Source organism: Panthera leo, chromosome B2 (genome assembly GCF_018350215.1).
Source record: "Panthera leo isolate Ple1 chromosome B2, P.leo_Ple1_pat1.1, whole genome shotgun sequence".
Lineage (NCBI taxonomy): Eukaryota > Metazoa > Chordata > Mammalia > Carnivora > Felidae > Panthera > Panthera leo.
The window spans coordinates 146,042,409-146,062,624 of NC_056683.1; the positions used below are offsets into that span (position 1 = coordinate 146,042,409).

Below are 20,216 nucleotides of genomic sequence, written 5' to 3' on the forward strand. Positions count from 1 at the left end.
TGGAACCTTAGTAGCTCAGAGGAGTAGATAAACTGGTTGGCTGATGTTACTCCTCACGGCTGAGACGCCAGAAAGCTGGTTCTAGAAGTGCTGGGGAGTGTGGAGCCTGAGAACAGCTGGCATAGGAAGGGGCGTCCCTTCTCCCCTCCGCTGGCTCTTCAGTCTTGTTTTAACGTCCTCCGCTGTGCATCTCACTTGTGCGGACCTAACAGAACCAGCTGGCAAAGAAGAAATCGTACTATACAGAGTCCTAGACCCAACAGTGAAAACACATAGCAGGTCAGTTTGGAACTTAGTAGTTGCTACATCATCCTGGAGAAAATATTCTAGAGTCGAGTGGGAGGTTAAGTTTTCTACTAGCTTTATAGGATAAGTTGGAGTAAGTAGACCCCAGATTCATAGTCAGGTGTCTACCTGACATCACCACTTGCCTGTTTAAGTAGCCACAGTATTCGCCTTCTCATACTTAATATTTCTCAACAGAACTCTCAATTCCATTTTCCTCAGCCTTTATCTTCTCATTAAAGCATCTACTTGATTGCTAAATCCAAAAGCCTGAACATTAGTCTTTAATGTCTCCTAGCCCTCATTCCTTACATCCGACCAACCATCAAGTCCTTGCGGGTTCTTTTGCCATCTGTTACTACTTCTGTCCTAGTCCCATGCATCTTCTGTCACTGGGACTCTGCAGTAAAGCTCGTGACTGGTCTCTAATGGTCCTCAAGCCCCCAACAGTCCATGCACAAAATAACAAAATGTGCCTTTAAAGGTAAATCCTGTTAGGTCACTCTCCTGTGTAAAATCCTCGATTTATATTTAAGTCCACTATGTTCTTTGTCAGACTTTTCTTTAGCTGACAGAACAGATACAGGTGATGATTGGTATTAAAATTGTTTATAAACTTCGGTCACTCTGTTTTCTCTTTTCTCTACACATTTCTTTTTTTTTTTTTTTTTTTTTAATGATTTTTTTTAACGTTTATTTATTTTTGAGACAGAGCATGAACGGGGGAGGGTCAGAGAGAGAGGGAGACACAGAATCTGAAACAGGCTCCAGGCTCTGAGCTGTCAGCACAGAGCCCGACGCGGGGCTCGAACTCATGGACCGCGAGATCGTGACCTGAGCCGAAGTCGGCCGCTTAACTGACTGAGCCACCCAGGCGCCCCTCTACACATTTCTTAGTCAGCCCTTGTTTTCCAAGTGCAGTAAGTAGTCAGGTACTTTTTATGTTTGGAAAACCTTTTCTACTCATTATTGCAAATTTATAGAAAAGAATTTTTTTAAATGTCAGGGATCAGGTTCACCTCTGCAAGTCATTGGGGTCTAGAAGATGACTGGTGTAATTGATTATTGGTTAATTTATGGATGCAGGTCACAGGAGAAATTTCCTAAAAACAACATGAAAAAATAGAAAAGAGGAGATAGTAGTACATGGCTGTCTGTATAGGATTAAGTCCCCCAAAAGGAGCAACATAGATTTAGGAAAATGATACCATTATAGGTGGGTGTGGTTCGAAAGCAATCTACTCTGGAGAGGACAGTGATCTGGGCTGTGAAAGAGACATGCATAGGATGCTTCTAGACAGGATCTTGTCTGCCTTGGAGGCAGAAAAGCACAGTGGGCTTCTAGGGGATAGTGGGTAGATGATTTTGACCAATGCAGAATATTTGCAAATAGGGCTGCTTATAGAAGTTGTTTCGTGGCTTGATTGCTAAGCCGGGGAGTTTGGGCTTTTCTTACAGGCAAATGATAGTACTAGTCACATTTTTAATGATTTGGAGATACTCATACATTTGTTTCGGTTCTCTGTTGTAATTACATTGTTGTGGAGTTTTTTTAACGTGTGCTTTATCAATTTAAAGTTGCCAACTAAACATGATTTTCTTAATTTCTCATGTGAGGTCTTTGATGAATTGAAAAGATAATTCCACTGAAAGGCAGTACATAAAGGAAAAGTTGTGATAAGGACTTTAGATCAGGTACTCTGGGTTGGAAGCCAGTTTTGCAGCGTGACCGTATGTTACTTTGGATAAGGTACCTAGCCTGTCTGAACCTCAGGGGTGATAACAGTACCAGTGCCATAGATCTGTATAAAGCATAAAATGTTAAGATGAGGAAAACCTAATACGTAGTTTTAATAAGGTAATGTATAAATCGTTCAACTTTAAAATGCTAGAACCTGTTCACTCTCATCTAGTATTAACCACGACCTATTTCTGTCCCTTTAACATAGCTGTAAATTGCTATAATATATGTATAAGTTATATATATTTATACAGACCCATAATCTGTCATCCATAATTACAAACTCCAAAAGGTTCAGAAAAGTATGTTTATATGTTTATACTCTGTCTTTATCCTACTTAATGTAGGTTATGTTTGTTACACATTGGGTTATTGGAGTATTCCTCCAGACCCATTGGGGATGTTATGTAATCCTTTATGTTATCTTTAATCCTTTATCTTTATCTTTATCCTTTATCTTTAATCCTTTATCTTTATGTTATCTTTATACAACTCTGAACATTTCTCAAAACATTTATGATGCCACAGGTTTTAGATACGGGGCAGTGGACCTGTAGAAAAGTTAGCAAGTGTTTGTTATAGTTTTAAACGTTTATGTTTCAAAGGTATGTTGTTCATAATATTTCAGTAACCTTTACATGTTTTTCATACTAAATATGAGAGAAATACTTATTTACCCTATGACCCAGCAATTCCATCCTTAGGTATGTATTTAAGAAATGGGCAGGGGGTGGGGAAACTATAGTCACAAAATTACCTACTATGAGAATTTTCATAACAGCTTTATTCACAGCATCCAGAAACTAGAAACATCCCAATGTCCATTGCAGAAGAATGGGTAAATAAATGAAATACTACTCAGCTCTCAAAACAGGCGGACGACTGATCCACACAACAGTATGGATGAGTTCCATTAAGTATGCTGAGGGAGAGAAGTTGGACACACAAAGTATATACTCTTTGATTCCATTTTATAAAATTCTAGGATAGGCAAAACTAAGCTGGTGATAAAAATCAGATCGGTGGTTTCAGGAGGCAGAGGGTGGTGGGAAGGACCTTGAGTAAGAAGAGACGCACGAGGGAACTTACGAATTGATAGAAACATCCTGTGTCTTGATGTACATGCCTCAAAACTGATTGAGTGTTGCACTTAAGATCTCAAGATTTCACTGCATATAAATTATACCTGGAATTTTAAAATACAGTGCAAATACTTGAGAAATGAGAAGTTATAAAGTTCTAGATGACCACTTGGATTCAGCATTCTCAAATACCCTCTTATGACTTAGGTTTAGTTAAAGACAGATGCTTTTGTTACAGAAGGAAAAGTTAGAGTTCCATTTCTATACAAGTGTTTATCCCTGAACAGGGTTCTACAAAATGCCTTTGGAAACGTCTAGAGTTAAGATGTATGATTTTAGGATGCCCTATTTGGTTAGCTTCTGTCTTGGAGAGAAGAGGACAAGTCTCATAAACTCCTGGCATGAAGCGTGGCCGGTAGAAGCTCTAGAACAGGGCCGCTGGACAAGAGAAAAAGACTAAGTGAAATTACCTAAGAAACCAACACGTTGTCTTCTCTGACCTTAATTTGAGAGACGGCCTACACCTTCAGCAGCACTCAGGCAGGTATACAGTGCCAAGTTTCGCCGACAAAACCAGGCCACGAAGGTTGAAATCGCACTTCTGTGTGAGAGTAATTCTGTAACGAACTCTGCAAACTCTTAGGACACAGCGTTGGGCTGGCTCTGTGGGTACAGAATGGGGGGCGGCGTGGGGAGAAGCGGTGAAGACACCGGAGTGAGTGCGGCTCGTTCTGGAGCGAGACCAGTGGGTGTAAATTGTAGCTTTGCCGGCGAGATTCTGTGCTCTGCCGGGAGTGTTAGCGGACCTGCCATAATGCGATGTAATCCAGCGTGCACACTGTCACGCGTAACTTGTACGTCTCTGTGGCCTCCAGCCGTGGCACCGTGGCACCGTGGCATACTCCGTTGCTGCTGCCTCGTGAAGCTGTGCTGCTCCAGTTTTTATTCTCCTCCTGGGCGGGGTGTGTGCGGGGGGAGGGGGGCAGGCCTCTGCTGACGACACTGTATGCTTTTCAGCAGCCCGCACCCTGCAAAAGGCACACACACGTACGCACGGACCCTGATGTACACGTGTGTATTTCTTCCGTGACCTTTCTCCTCTGTTTGACACTGCATCACCAGCTAATGAGTATGCTTCTATCACTTTCTAAAAGGAACAGTGGAGTGAAAACATGCGCTTGAGTACCTCTTCTCTGTACAGAGCTCTCTGTATGAGACATTATGTCTCATCACTTCTTCCGTCTTTATTTCTACCTCTTACTTGCTGGCGTTTTCAAACATGTACTCTTTTCTCACAGTCAAGTCACTGAAGGTACACCTATTGCTTTTTTTTTTTTTTTTTATGTAGAGTGTAATTTATATACTTCTGGTATTCTGTTATCTATAGATTTAAATTTGAAATGACTTGGTGAGTTTTAATTTTTAATATTACTAGTTTTCAGGGAACAAGTTTAAGGAGTTTGAGTTAGATGATGGATTTCTAATTTGTCCCTTTCATTGATGGTGCTTACTTATTTTTATCATTAAAGTAATTGCTGTGGCTTTAAAGAAATCCTGTTACTTCACTTTTTTTCTCACTCATCTTTGTACAAGTTCATAGGGGTCAAGGAATAGTAATTCCACAAGCGTTCAAGACTATCTTCTCTGTTTTCTCCTGCAACGTAGGTTTTTGAAAAGTTGGCGGTGACACATTAAACTTTGTCTTCATCATGGTTTCACTCATCTTTCTCTTTAATTCTTTGTGGTTTATTAAAAGCCATTTTGGCAGTTCTGTTTACTATAAATGATAGTATCCCCTTTGCTGCCTTAGTGCCAAGGACAGAGTTTTGTGTATCATTGATTGCAGTAGAAAAGGACAGAGAAGCTTGTCATCTGGCCTTGCTCCTGTCCTGAACCAAGTCAGAAAAAATGTGTCATTGGGTTGCTTTCTTTTGTAAATATTCTGAAGCTTAGGTAATGCATAAAATATGTGAGTAGCATATAGTTCCATTTCTACCTTCATCTGCTTTCTTTTACGGTAGCTAATATCTATCCTGTAGGATTTAGATATTTGAGGTTTGGAAATAAAAATTTTTCTTACCAATCATCTAGAAATATATGTCCTAGCAAAAATAACTTAAAGGATAAGGTGAATGGGAATATGAATATAGGCAATGAGAAGTAAGAAATAGACTGTGTTCCCAAGGAGTTTACTTTGGTAGTGGTGATGTCCATGAAACTATAAATCAAGGTAGAAGCCTTATAATCTAAGGATGGCCCTTTGAGAAGGTAGCATTTAGGTTGAAGTTTGCCGAGATTAAGTAGAATTTCGAAAGAAGGGGGATGGAATGGAGTCCTGAAGGACATTCAAGGTGGAGGCAATAGGAATATGCACAGAGACTCATACCAGGGATTTGTAGCATGAGATAACATGTACAAAATAGTAGAAGATTAATTGCTTTAACTTGAGAAGACAATTTGGGCCCAGATCATAGATAGCTTCATTGGTTTATATTTTTAGATAGTAAGAAACTGTGAAAGGGTTTCAAGACATGAAAATGTTAAGGAACATAAGTAGAAAAGTTGTTTTTGTGCATTTGATCTTACCATTGTATAGATTGTTTGAAGAACAGATACCCTTAACGTAATATGGTAGTAGTTTCGGTAATAACAACAATATCGACGAGAACAAGGGTGACAACGGTAAATGGAAAGGGTGGGGCACATCCACGGTAAGTGGGATGGCCAAACAGTTTGATGGTCAAAGACCATCCTGGTTTATGCCTGTTACCATCACATAGTGATGGAAAGCTTTTACATTTAGATGTGTCGTGACTCGGACAGTGCATCTTATGGTGGCCCTGAAGATGTACTTAAGTATGTACTAATTGAGGGGAGAGAGGGATGTCGTGAGCATGAGAGAGAAGAATATGTATTCAGATTGTAGAAGTTCTTGTGGTTATGATTTTATTAAATTTTCCTTTTTGGAAAATTAAAATCCTCTTGCATGAATACCACAATCAAATGTTATATGTTTAAGAATCCCAGTTGGGGACGGGGATGTTTGTTTTTTATGGATTGGTTTTCTTTTCTCTTTAATGAGCACATTGGAGTTTTTGAATCTTCTGTAAAATGATAGATGCCAAAGAGAATAAATATACCATATTTAATCTTAATTAACATTGTTACTTCTTGCTTTTTAAGGAAGCTTTAATAAAATCGGTGTAGTTCGTGTAAGACATTTCCAAGTAGGAATGTAGGTAGTGGCAGTTGCGAGTATCCTGTGTGTCGGTATATCGGCACCTTTTGGCTCCCTGGTTGTTTGTATGTTTGTTGTCCTTTTCCCAGTTGAAGCAGGCGGCTGTAGGCACGCACTGCCCGTTTCAAGGCTGGGGAGCAGGTGCGGCTGCGATGTCCGCGGGCGTCTTCACTTCTTACTGCTCTTGTGTTTTCCGTGCGCAGGCCGAGGGGGAAGACAGCCTGAAGAAGATGCAACTGATGGAGCTTGCAATTCTGAACGGCACCTACCGGGACGCCAACGTCAAATCACGTAAGCGAGAGACTGGGGTCCAGGGCCACAGCCGTCTCCGCCCTTTGGTGCGTAGACCTTGCTCCGCCGGGCGGCGCCGCGCATGAACACTGCTCCGGAGTGAAGAGTCGAAACACGTGTCGCTTGATAGGGGACCGGCAGTCCCGCTTTGACTGCTTTCGTGAATCGAGGACGCTCTCTTCTAATCTTCCGCCAGCGTGTCTAGGTTTCGGGTTTATAAATGTTCTCGTTTTGATGAAATTTCAGCTTCCAAAGTTGAGAGTTTCAGGACGTTTCCTATTCTGTTGAGTATACATGTCAGGCTTCTAGCTTATTTTGTCACATTGGTGCAAAAGACAGAAAGTTTTCAAAACTTCTTTTTGAAAAAAAGCTGATTTGGAGCGTATCTGAAAGCAGTGACCCTTCTGTCGAATTCTGTCCTGTTACCTCGCTTGCTTTTTCCTGCGGTATTTTTCTCTGTTGATTTCATATGTGAGTTCACAGAGAGCAGTAGGTGATAGTGTTTTCAACCCCACTTTTCCTTTCGATATATTTGTGCATGCTTTCACAAACTTTAAAGAGGGCTGCTTTTTTTCATTTTGAGGCGATCTAAACTCGACATGTCTTAGGAACATAATCTCCTATTTAAATTACTGGCTTTTTATTTTTTTTTAAAGTAGGATTTTAAAGTCCTAGCCAGCTTGCCAGAGCATAGGCAGTTTAGTGGGTCGGAAGCGGTTGCTTTACAAATGATTGGCTTTAATTTATTCACGAGAATGAGTATGTCATTAACAATCATATATTTAGGAATGGGACGTTTTGCGTATTGCTTTCTCTATGAAGAAGTTAAATTCGTACAGATGCAGGAAATTTATATGAATTCGTACAGATGCAGGAAATTTATATGAAAGTAGTTTGTTGACGAGCATAATACAGTAAAAATCCCTGTTTTAATTTGAAACTTAAGCTACTCTAGAAGTATACCAAACTGTATTTCTGTGGACTCCCGATTGCAAAATATTTTTTAACCTCTTTTAATGCGAGTGTTTCCATGTGCTTTTGCATGTACCTTTAGTCTCACGGTATCTTAAAACCATAGATATATCGAATATATGAACTAAATGTAACCTATTTTAATGGTCGCGTTCTTTTTGTTGTTTTTTATAGTGGCTTGTTAATTTTTGCACATTTATTCTTAATCACACTGGGAAAGGGGAAGCCGTTTGCATTTGATCGGTGTGCTTTGGCATTTTGTGTGATCAGCGCATGTACTAATGATTTCCTTTTATTTTTCTTCTTTCCTGCTTTTCCTTTCTTTTTCCTACTTCCCTCTCATTTTCCATATTTTATACTGCTATCTCTGTACTTCCTCCTACATTTCTTTGCTTACTGTAGCAGCCCTTGCCTTTTCTCTTGCAGCGACAGCCCAGGCTGCTCCGAGGATTATCACTGGGCCTGCGCCTGTTCTCCCACCAGCTGCCCTGCGTACTCCTACGCCAGCTGGCCCTACCATAATGCCTTTGATCAGACAAATACAGACCGCTGTCATGCCAAACGGAACTCCTCACCCAACTGCTGCAATAGTTCCTCCGGGGCCCGAGGCTGGTTTAATCTACACACCCTACGAGTACCCTTACACGCTGGCGCCAGCTACATCAATCCTTGAGTATCCTATTGAACCTAGTGGTGTATTAGGTAAGTTGTTCTCCCTGTGCGGTCAGCAGTAGTTTTCTGCATAGCATTTGTGCCTCAGACTTGGAAGCGGTTGTCTCCGTTTTAGCGAGGCGAGACAAGTTGCCATTAGGAAGACTGAAGCCTAAAGTTTGTCTTTATTTCAGCCTCTCTTAATGGTCCCCTCTTAAAATAACTGCATCTTATTAAGTTTGCTCAGATTCTCATTGGTAACTGAGATCCACGTTAAACAGAAAATACTTTTCACGGTTGACATTCACGGTGAGGTCACTCTGAGTTTGGCCTGTCCCCTCCGTTGGCTCCACTGCCCACAGTTGGAGTCCTTCCGTCTCAGAGATGTATTTAAGTTGTCAGCTAAATTTTAAAATTCCGTGTGAAAATATTTTGAGGTCTTTGAAAAACTGCTGTTATTGTCTGTGTGTTTTCTAATATTTGTGATCGCTTAAAATATGAAAAGGACCAGGTCAGCTGGTTGGATTCTTCAGGTTTCCTCAGGTTTTCTCTTTTGTTGAAGTTCTAGTTAATGTTAAACATACGAGAAGCTCCTACTTTCTGTAGTACAGTATGGAATTGATGAGTAAATACCAAGTCACTGTTTTAGGAGCACATTTGAGGCAGAAATTAAGATCATACTATGAACGCTTGGTTTTACATGAACAAAAAGTGGTGTACTTGAAAAAGACATTACTGATGCCTTTTTTTTATAGAGTGGATTGAAATGCCAGTCATGCCTGATATTTCAGCCCATTGACTTGCTGGATGAAGGACTAGAATACAGCAGCTGTTATAACACGACCAGTCAATGTGGGACAAACTCTTTCCGTGCTGCCCCTTTGTTTTACCAGACAGAATTTGAATACTTTTTTTTCTTGAATTGTATGTGACCTTGGTGCCGCATGCATGCTGTGGACTCGTAGGACTTTGATCTTTTAAGTTCTGGGGTTTTTTTCCAGCATTAATAATGATTTATAAAAATTTGAAAGTCTTTCATGAACCCGGACACTAAGATTTAAACTTGAAACTTCATTGTTCAATTAAAGAAAGCCACGATGCTCTGTATGTTATCTGTGTGTGTGCACGCACTCAGGTGCCTTCTGTTTCATGAGCAAATACATTTGATTGTACATGGTTTCCGTTTATCTCTAAATCGTTGTATAAAGTACCTTAGGTCAGAATTATACTATAGATAGAGCTGTTGACGAGAGGCTTGTTTTCTGTTGCACATTTCTTGAAGCATTTTTAAAATAACATGTAACATGTAACCTGTTTACGTTTTCCTTTCTGTTAACGCTCTGTCCCGCGGCCCCACGCCTGCTCCTTTAGTCTCAGAGCTCCTCTCTGCTGCACGCACAGCGTCTGTTCGAGGAGTTTGTTGCTTCCTGCAGGGCTGGCACTCTGAGCCACCAGCTGCTGTTCCAGCACTCGGTGCAAGATCTTGCTGATTTTGCCTCGTGCAATTATACTCGTACAAGATTAGTTTATCTAAAACGCAAGAAGGGGTGATGGACCAGTTTACTGCTTAGAAACAGCAAGAGGCACTGCAGTCTCTCATTTTAAAGCAATGTGTTTTTTGTTGTGTTGGGAAATTTTTATTTATAATACTTAATTATTAGACTGACAAAATTAAAAGCAAAATATACATATACCTAATTGGCCTTCGTAAAATGAATAATAATGAGTACTAAGTGACCAAAATCCATTCAGAGTCTTCCTTCTCGCTTTGCCACCTAAGCAGTAAAACATGATATTGACCACTTGGAGAACTGAGAAAACTATTTCAAATTGCTAAGTTATAATAAATTTGCACACAGATAACATGCATGATATATATCAAGTTTCACATCCTATTATTTTAAAATAAGCAGTGCCCTTCAAAACAGATGCAGACATGTGTGTTGGTGGTAGTGAGGAGATTGGTATTAGCATCAAGTCTTCATTGATGACTAATTTTTAATTCCCTTCCTTTTATCTTTAGGTATGGCTTTCCCAACGAAAGGCTAAGAATTCAAGAACGGTCTTAACTGAACCCTCATCAGATCTGAATTTAACAAATGCTTAGTCTCAGCAGCCTCCGGGGGGGTGGGGGGGAGCTTAGCCTAGCAGTCAGTGACTCACTTGCACTTTTTGCACACTGATAGAAAGTAAAAGTATGTTATTAATTTGGTTTAGTCTGTAATCTTACAAAGTAACGGTGATTCATAAAGGAGTGTATAGTGTACTGACTGCTAAGGGCACTACACTGTTTGCTTTACTAATCACCTAATTCATTGCAGTTCATACTTATTGACTCAGAGTTTCGAACCACAATCTGTAGGCTGTAAGAATTGCTTTTAAACCTTTTTAAGCGATAAACTCTGGAAGCGGTCTTAAGGTTAGCAAATAATTCTCAGTATTAAGCATGGCATTGTTGAAGTGGTCCTGCTGCGAGAAAGGCACTTCAGTGAATATGTGACTAGTAAAGCTGAAATATGTTTGGATCTCCTAGAGTTCACGAAACACTGTACCTTGGGATTGTGAATGAATGCGTAAAACAGGTTAAGGCCAAGATGTTTGAGATGAATGCAATATTAATAGACGCATATATACGCAACATATTACGGTTAATTTTAAAACTACTGTGCCTTAACATGTTTCTTAAAAGGAAACTTTTGTAGTAAAATGAACCTTTGAAATCCATTTTGATAAACCTGCTGTTTAATGTTTGTTTTCTTTTCCCTTGTGAATGTTTTCTAACTTTGTCTTGGTAATTGCAATTTAACTAGGTGCGGTGGCTACTAAAGTTCGAAGGCACGATATGCGAGTCCATCCTTACCAAAGGATTGTGACCGCAGACCGAGGTTAGTTTAGTTCTGCAGTTCTTGTTTATAAGAAATGCGCTGGGTGTCCGTAAAATTTGCAACACCACACCTGATGGAAAAATATAACTGCTTACCTGCACACCGTGTCTTTTCTTTTTCTAAATTAATTTGTCATAGTTGACAGATTTAAGGGTTGGGATTCTTTCCTCTCCTTTTCCTCTCCTCCTCTCTCCTCTCTCTCCTCTCTCCTCTCTCCTCTCTCCTCTCTCCTCTCTCCTCCCTCCTCCCTCCTCCCTCCTCCCTCCTCCCTCCTCCCTCCTCCCTCCTCCCTCCTCCCTCCTCCCTCCTCCCTCCTCCCTCCCTTCTCTCTCTCCTGTCTCCTCTCTCCTGTCTCTCCTCTCTCCTGTCTCTCCCCTCTCTTCTCTCTCCCCTCTCCCCTCTCCGCTCCCCCTCCCCCTCCCCTCCTTTCTTTCCCTTTCCTTTTTTTTTGTGTTCCCTTCATATTTTAACTTATTAAGTCCTATATTAGTATGTACTGTGATTTATTCCTACTAAAACATGAATTGGTCCATGTGGGGAGGTATTAAATTTTGATGTTGCCTTAATTATTTTTCAGTAATAACTTTTGCTAAAATATACCTTGTAATTGTTGTGAAATTTTGGGTTGGTTTTGCAAAATGAACTGAGCGGATGGTGCTTTAATGAGAGAAGTAAAGGAATATATGCCTCCTGTGTCCTTGTGGAGAAAACTGAAGATTTAGTTTCCATTTTCCTTTTTATTAAGATACTTGAGCCACTGTGTAAACATGAGGATGTGCATGCCAAGTACTTAGGACTGTGACGATAACTTTGATGCGGTTGGAGTTTTTATGAGTGAGAAAATCAGTTCCCTCTTATTCTTACATTCTCTTGCCAAAATGGATCCTTTGATTTTTGTCATTTGCTGCTAAAATATATTATCCGAAGGTAAACTATCTCTTGAAGGTCTATGGAGACATGAATCCAGCTTTGAATATCTTTTTTGACTAACCTGTGACTGGAAAATAAGTCTTCATTTTTCTCCTTTTCAACACTTGCAATTTGTGTCCTATATATGCCCTTGGACCCTTTTATAAATTATTTATGTTTATTGAGGAGTGTTATTTTCGGTTTATTGACATTGAATTGTTTTCTTAGTGTGTCATCACAAGGTAAGAATCTGAAGCAAGGTAGAAAAAGATCTTTGAAGAGCTTCTGTCGCACATGTATTACTTACTAATTAATTTGATCGAAGTCTCTCATACTAGTGGGAAAAGTGAGGGATTTATCCACTCCTGTCCTACACCTTCTATGAAGTTAAGAACGACCTACCTGCTTCACATGGTTCTCTTGAATACTGATGATAAACATTGGACACAACTGTTGTCCACGTCAGAATAAAATACTTTCCAAAGACATTGATGATACTTCTTTAGCATCAGACATAATTCAAAGAGCCTTGAATTGAAGACTTTTAACGTATACGTATGTTACTTAACGATTATTCAGTGAATGAAATAAATAGTCCCCAAGCTCCAAGCTCAGTGATGACCTGTGACAGTAGGACACCGTGGAGGTGTGCACTGCCCCTGTGTGCCCCCTTCTTGCAGAACGAGTCTCCTCGTGAAGGAGGACCTTGCTTTTAAAAGTCACTTTAGATCGAAAGAAACCCAATAATCCCGTGAATAATCTGAAGTCTTTTTCACATTGTTAATGTCTGCAATAGTTTGAAAGAGTGTTTTTAAGTAGTTTTTCTTCTATTAACCTTTCCCTGCCTGCCCCTTTTAGGAGGTTTCTCGTAATTTTGTTTTAACACAGTAATTATTGGTGACTCAGTGCTCCAGTGCCTTGAGATGGCAAAAAAAATATTAAGAAGATTTTATAGTACTTGGAAATGACATCACATTCCATGCATGGCTCTTTTGTAGTTATAGGTGTTTGTGATTAGTCTTCTCACTTTTATTGAAAATGCAATGTCAGCAAACCGAAAAGCTACCTTTTTTTTTTTTTCTTTTTTTTTTCCTTTAAATAACAGAATACTTGTATACTGCTGTTATGATCACTGTATGCACTCATTGGGTCTAAGGGAGATGTCTGAAGTCCTTCATTTAAATTATTTTATGATACTACTGTTTTCTCTATTTTTGAGGTTTTTTTTTTTTTTTTTTTTTTTTTTTTTCTTTTTGAAGGGAAGATTAATATAAACATTCACTTTTAATGCAAGGAAACTCAGCCCTTGGACGTATAACCATGTAATTTTATATATGCATTTAGAGTACTGCATGGTTGACAAATATGTAGTTCTTTACTAAAAATAAACCCACTTCGACACCTGTTTCAAAACTGAATTTGAAGCCTGTAAAAGACCAACTGACTTGTTAGTCGTAGTGAACCATAAGTGATTTTGCACGGTGGACACACCTGTGTGTACTGTGGGAGGCCAGGACTTGGCAGAGGACATGTTCTAGATGTTCTGGTGTGTATAGAAGTGGTAGTTTGCTTTGTTTCTTCCACACAAAAAAAACATAATCAGAGTTTTTCCGAGTAATGATTTTATAAAAACCATTTACATAATTTGTATAAGAAACTTAATACAATTTTAATCAAAATCTTAAGTAATATCAAAAATGCTTTAAGATTCTGTATTTTGGGAGTGACTATGAAGTGGTATGACTACATCTTGTTAAATATTTATTTTCTTCTTTAATTTTGGAATAGCAAGTTTTTTTTTGAATAAAATTCCACTTATTTTTAAGAAATTCAGGGAAGATTTGGTCCCATTGAAGATACAGTATTTTTGTAGTATTTATAAACTATCCTAAATGATAGACTCTAGAAAGCATTTTTGTTACATGAAAGTAAACCAGTCCATTATATAGATTATTTCAAATAACTCTGTGAACGTTATACCCACTGGGTCTCGATTTATGGAGTGGCACGGAGTCTACCTTCGCACTGAATAGTTTTTCATTCGCATCTCCTCTGCCTTAGTCACAATGGCAACAGTACAGAAAATTCTCTCAAACCTCAGAATAGAGTAGAAATAATTAAGCTGTTGAATGAGTCTTAAAAATCATACTACTGTTAAGTGGACCAAGTTTGGGGAAGCAGAATGTGACAGAGGTTGATTATAAGGAAGGAACAACTCGAGGACACTGGGCACGATAACTTTCCACTTGAGAACTACTTTGTGTTTTACTGTAATTTTTTTAATTTTTTTTTGTTCTGTTTGTTATTTTGCAAAAGAAAATAGTATTTACAGGTGGCTTCTTTTAAAATATAAAATATAAAGCAGGAATGTATATGAAATGTCAGATTTTATTGTATTTGCAGAGTATTAGCTTTGAAATTGAATAAAGAAAGCTGTTTGTAGTTTTAAAATGCCTTATTGGTATCAATTAGAAATTTCTTCTATTTTTTGATGTACTTAGAGCTTTTTGAGTATAGAATTTTAAATGGCAGGATTTTACAGTGTTTACATGCCAGTGCATTTTATAAGTGTTCTATATGTGTAAAATAGTATTTTCAACTGGAAAGTGCTGGCTGGTGCGAAAGGCCTGGCCTTTTTCTGGTTCCTATGACGTTGCCTCCACCGCTAGACTACAGTTTAGTATTGCTTTGTATCATAAGGCCAAGAAATTCCATGTTGTTTGTAAATAGAATAATTGAAAAAGCAATAAACATTTATTGAACAAAAGAAACCTTGTTTGGCCCAGAGTTTATGTTGAACCAAATTGTTCATAGGAATTTAAATTTCCTTAGATTCATTTCTTTTGATCATCAGTTATTAATAATCACATCCATCATTAATAGTTGCTTTAATGCTTGCCTCTGAGAGAATACTAATGCTTAATAGCAGTCAGATACTGATAACTGCACTGACTGTTTCAAAATTCTGTTTATCAAACCTATTCATTGTTGTTGTTCTCCAGTTTCCTCCATTGACTGCTACTAACTATTAGTTGTTAGTTGTATTTTATTTCTATTTTTTCTTGTTAACCAGTTTTTGTTTTTGTTTTTTTTGGTGGGAGTGGGCTCTCCTTCATTTGTTCAAATCATGATATGAAACTGTCATGATTTTTATTGTATTCTGTAGATGGTGTCAATCAGTTTGTCAGAATTAAACATGCTTTTTTTTTATTAGTTGTGATTAGTTTTTCATGTTGTCATTAAGCCGTCACTAGCTGAAACTAATCTCTTCTCTATCTTTTCTTTTCTTTTTTTTTTTTTTGTTTTTTTTTTTTTTTGTTTTTTTTTTTGTTTTGTTTTGTTTTGTTTTGTTTTTTGTTTCTAACCACCCAGCCGCCACCGGCAACTAACCTATGACCTTCTGACCTCTGAACTCTTCACCCAATGATGACCTGACCATGCCTGCCTGCTGATCAGTTAACTGGTAATCGCCTTTGCTTGCCTGTCGTCAGTGCAGCGAGCTGAGGCACTTGTCCGTTCGTCTTACCATCTAACCAAACAAAAGACAAAGAAATTGTTGTCCTCCGACTCAGCTTTTGGTTTTTCTTTCTGTTTGGGTGAAAGTGGTTCTAGAACCTGCACTGAATAGTAGTAAAGCAATAAGGCCCAATTCATCCCACAGCACTGATCATCTTTTCACGTCCTACCCTAAGCGAACGGTAAGAAGGCCTCACTTCAGAAGGGGAGACAGATGGCCCTTAACTACTCAGTGACAGAGGCAGTTACTGTGAGAGACTTGTAGGAACCTTCTTCTCATAGCGAGCACAGCTCTCTGAATGTACCGTGTGATGATGCATCATGCATGGACCTTTGGTCAGGGACGCCATTGGTGAAGTGACTTCAAAAAGTATTCAAAATTTGATACGCTGTTTAGTCACTACAGTGCCCTCAAAGGGCAGAAGTTGCAGCCTTTTTTATATTGCCTGCCAAAATTGGAAGTATTAGCAGTGTGCCATGAGAGATCAGCCTGACAAGGAATTTTGAGAAGTAATGCAAAGAACAAAAACTGCAACACTATTTTTAAAAAGATAAATATCTGAGTTAAAATTACTGAACCTTTATTTTACAACCTCCTTTAAAAAATATACGAGAACAAGGTACATGCATTATGTGTCACATTACTGGGCAAACTGTTCAAATATTTTTTTTAAACCTCCCTGTATAGAAAAAAACAAAAATCATTAAGGATGTAAAAGCCATGCTTGCCTATTTGCTGTATACATGTAATGAAATTGTAGATAAAAGTGTAGTGCATTGAAACAAATGAACAAAAAGTAGATACTTTTACTATACAAGGGTGCTGGTGCAGAAAAAAATATATATATTTTTGGAAATGTAGCATTTTATACTTTCAAGTGTTATAAAAAAAAAAAAGAAAAAGAACAAAGAAACCCTTTATTTCATTAAATGATTTTTTCTGGTGGTTGTCAAGAAACAAAAGACCAAAAGAGCCTTTTTGTCTTTCTTTTTTATTTTTTAAGTATTGGAATAAGTCTAAAGAAAAGAAAGTGCCTTATTTTCCTTCATGGTCATTTAGTCAAGTGTCTTGTAAGATCAGCTCCTCCCTCAGAATACAAGTTAATGCATGTTTACTCAGTCGCCCGCCCAGTATGTGAAAGAAGATTTGAGGGGAGACCAATGAGTTGATGGTTTGAATTATATGATTTTTGCCACGTACCTTGATACAAATTTGCCAAATCTGATACTGTGAAAAATTTGATAACTTTTCTAATGCCTGACGAGTAAGTTTTCAAACATCATTCTTTTAAAATCATTACTGAGTGCTCTTGGTTACTGTGATATTTAAAGTTAGCCCAACAGGTTCTAAGATGAAACTTATCTGTGATTGGAACATCAATTTGCAGACAAAATTAGAACTTTATTTTATTCAGAGAAGGAGGGGTGTGCTGAATTTTTTCTTACTAAATTGGAGATAAATAGTATTCTTAGACTTTTTCACAAAAAATGAATCTTTGTGATTTTCCTTCAGGATAACAGTATTTTTTAATGGCCCAAATTTAACCAGACTTCTTTCTACCCTACCCGATTACTTGGGTGGTCCGTTTCTTTGGTGGCTTTTAGTGACCCAAGTGGCCCCCTCCCACCCCTCCCCCGCCCCCCCCCCCACACACCTGTTTGTTTGTTTTCACTTTAAAACAACTGGCATCACTGTGCATGTAAATGCTCAACCACATGTGACTTTAAGCTTCCAGTTTCTCACGAATTTCAGTTTCGTAGTTGAAACGGTTTGTGCGCAGAGCCCGACCGACCACGTCCGAACACTTGAGTAAATCGTCCATAACTGCTCAGTATCAGATGTGGCAGATTTCAAGTGGCAGTGGATCCCCAGCTCATCGGCTCACTCCCTCCCGCATCCCTTCACAGCTTCACAGTCAAAGGTCAGCAGTGAGCTCAGTAAGCACCTTCGTGGTGACCTCCATCATCTTGTCTCACTTGGAAACCGTTTTCAGTTCATTTACTATGCAATAGACATTCATTGTTTTGTATTCAGCTAGCGTTGGTTTCTTGTGCCACTGCTTTGTCTTTCTGTTACACATACAGTCGTTTTGATTTATTCACGATATATGCTGTGCCATTTTGATTTCTATCTTGGTTGGTTGGTTGAATAAATTTGCGACACTCGAACACTTGAGGTGACAGTAGTTTAAAACCAGTACCAGTATTTGACCCAGTCTCATCTCAACTGTGTTACACCTGGACATTTTAGATGTTTATCAAAGGTCTTTTATGGGGAAGAAAGTAAATGTATGGGATAAATGTGTGACGTTTATAAGTAATGTTGGCTCTGAACAAACTTTTGGAAACTTAGTTGATAAAATTTTGGATCAACTGAAAAAAAAGCATGACTTTTGAAATCTCTGAATGCCTTGGTTCTCAGTATTATCATTCTTTATTGAATTTATTTCTTATTAAAATATGTAGTTTTTAAGACTTCTTTTCTGACAGTATTATGTAATTTTTTAGCGTGGGTAGATGGGAGTGTCGCTTGTATGTTACCGTACAGCCGACATGTATTTTTGTCAATTCTTTATTATCTTAGTAGTTTCATGCTGTGTATGTATCATAACCAACCTATTGCCTATGAGAAACATGTAAGATAATGTATTTACAGCCATTGTTACAAGTTTATAATGTATTTTTCTATCTTGTTTTATATGTATGTTATATAACATTCAAAAAGAATTTTTTTCTTGATTGAGAAAAGGATACAAAATGCAGAATCCACAATTTTGATAACTGAAAATTGCCACTTGTTTTGCAGTACTTTATTATATTGGGTGTCTTGTCTTTCTTGGGCTTTTAGTTTAGCTAATGAATGAATACATTAGACACTTTTGGGTTTTAGTTGGGATTTTACATAGCTTGCATTTTAATTCTTTGGTTCTTTGCTGTTTCTATTAACCCATAGCATTATTTTAATAAATGTTATAATACCAACCTACTAACTCTGGACTATGTCTGTTTATTAACCTTTACGTGTTTAATAATTAAAATAAACAAATAAAGACAAAAGAATGTAAAGTCTTGAGTTACTGGACTAACCCTGAAGAACGTGACCACAGATAACCTAGCGTGACTTGTTTTTATGTTGTTTGTCAGCCTACAATTACGCACACTACTGTTAAAATCGGCTTCGGTTATTCTGGCCTTTTACCATGGGGGTAGGTGCCAGTAGAGACGGGAACAAAGTAGCGTTGGTTTGAGGCAGTCTTCTAGTCTTGCCACTTGCCTTTCAGCCTCTTGCATTACTAATTCCACACTTTCTTATTTTTCCTTCTCCAAAATAATCCCTGTCTGCTCACAGCATAAAGAGTAAAGAGACTCATTGTGATGATATACCCCGAACAACCAGTTTGATTCTTTGTTGAACCATTTCTTTCAATTTCTATAAGTAGGTGATTTTTTTGCTTCACATTATAAAGCAAAGGATCTGATGAGGTTTTGCCTTTCTTCACATTTGTGTTTTAACTGGACATTTTTCTTTTAGAAAGTGTTGAACTGTGTTAGCCACTGTTCCCATTGGGGCAGGGAGGGGTGCTCAACCAGGTAAAAGCCAAAGGTAGAGGAGGTCCGTTCCTTAGGACAGTTTAAAGTGAGCCATTGGTAATGATCACGCACCCTGCCTCTCTCCCCTCATCACCCGTGGTGAGACAGGAGACCGAACGAACCATTGAGCTCTACTCGGGCGTGTTCTCTCTCTCTCTCTCTCTCTCTCTCTCTCTCTCTCTCTCTCTCTCTCTCCCCCTCCCCCCCCCTCTCCCTCCCTCCCTCCCTCCCTCTTCCAGAATACAGCCAGAATACTCTATGAATACAACAAGTTTAGGGAGAATGACATCGGCTTATGAGAAATCTAAAGATCATTTCTTGCATGCAAGTCGATTTAAGATTCATTAAATATCTTCATGCTTTTCTTGGCTGCAACTTAGGTAAATTGACCTCCGCTTACAAATTCTTTAGTTTTAACTCTTGAGGTACATTTTTATTTCACAGATACTGGTTATTTCCTCTTCTGTGAAACTGTTCTCCTGGATAATAAATTCTCAGGATGAATTTTTATGTTTGTAAATAATGGCTTATTTTTGTAAATTACATCTTATTTATTTTAAAGTTCTAAAACGTGGGGCTGAAACGAGTTACATGTTACAAAAGACCTAACTATACCAATATGCTATTAACCAATCAGACTGTCAAAGTATTCCCATATTTATATATTCCCATAGTATATATACATAAATTACACAGATTAGCTGATTTAGTCATCCTAGAGGTAGTCCTTTGGAGCAAACAAATACAGCTGTTTCTCTGATTTGGTGTGCGGGGTGGGGGGGGGAGGGGGGGTGGGGGGGAGGGGCAGGGTGTATATTATTATTAGGTAGACAGAGCTTTAATAGGCTACCATCTGTAAAAGTTCTTGCCATACAGTTCACACGTTATTTTGTAAAAATTGGAAGATGTCTGTCAAGCTGCTAATCTAGAAGTCATCACGGTACCACGTCATTCAAATTGATGAATTTCTCTGCAACTCACTGTCGTTGTCTGAAGCCTATGAATGCAGTCTCATCTCATTTTCCGTTAATGGTACTTCATGTGTACGTATGTTG

The 20,216-nt window shown here is 38.5% G+C and overlaps 1 protein-coding gene across 7 annotated transcripts in view; it reads left to right on the plus strand.

Moving 5' to 3' along the window:
• The window catches only part of QKI (QKI, KH domain containing RNA binding), a 153,337-nt gene extending 136,866 nt beyond the window's left edge, over positions 1-16,471 (plus strand). The window contains exons 5-8 of one of the 7 annotated variants that reach the window (XM_042940262.1): positions 6,550-6,637; positions 8,012-8,311; positions 11,071-11,145; positions 15,427-16,471. In XM_042940262.1, the coding sequence (XP_042796196.1) occupies positions 6,550-6,637; positions 8,012-8,311; positions 11,071-11,145; positions 15,427-15,443 (480 nt within the window). In that variant the 3' untranslated portion in view covers positions 15,444-16,471. The other 6 variants (XM_042940258.1, XM_042940259.1, XM_042940265.1 and 3 more) reach the window with 6 other exon arrangements.
• Positions 16,472-20,216: the final 3,745 nt, after the last annotated feature.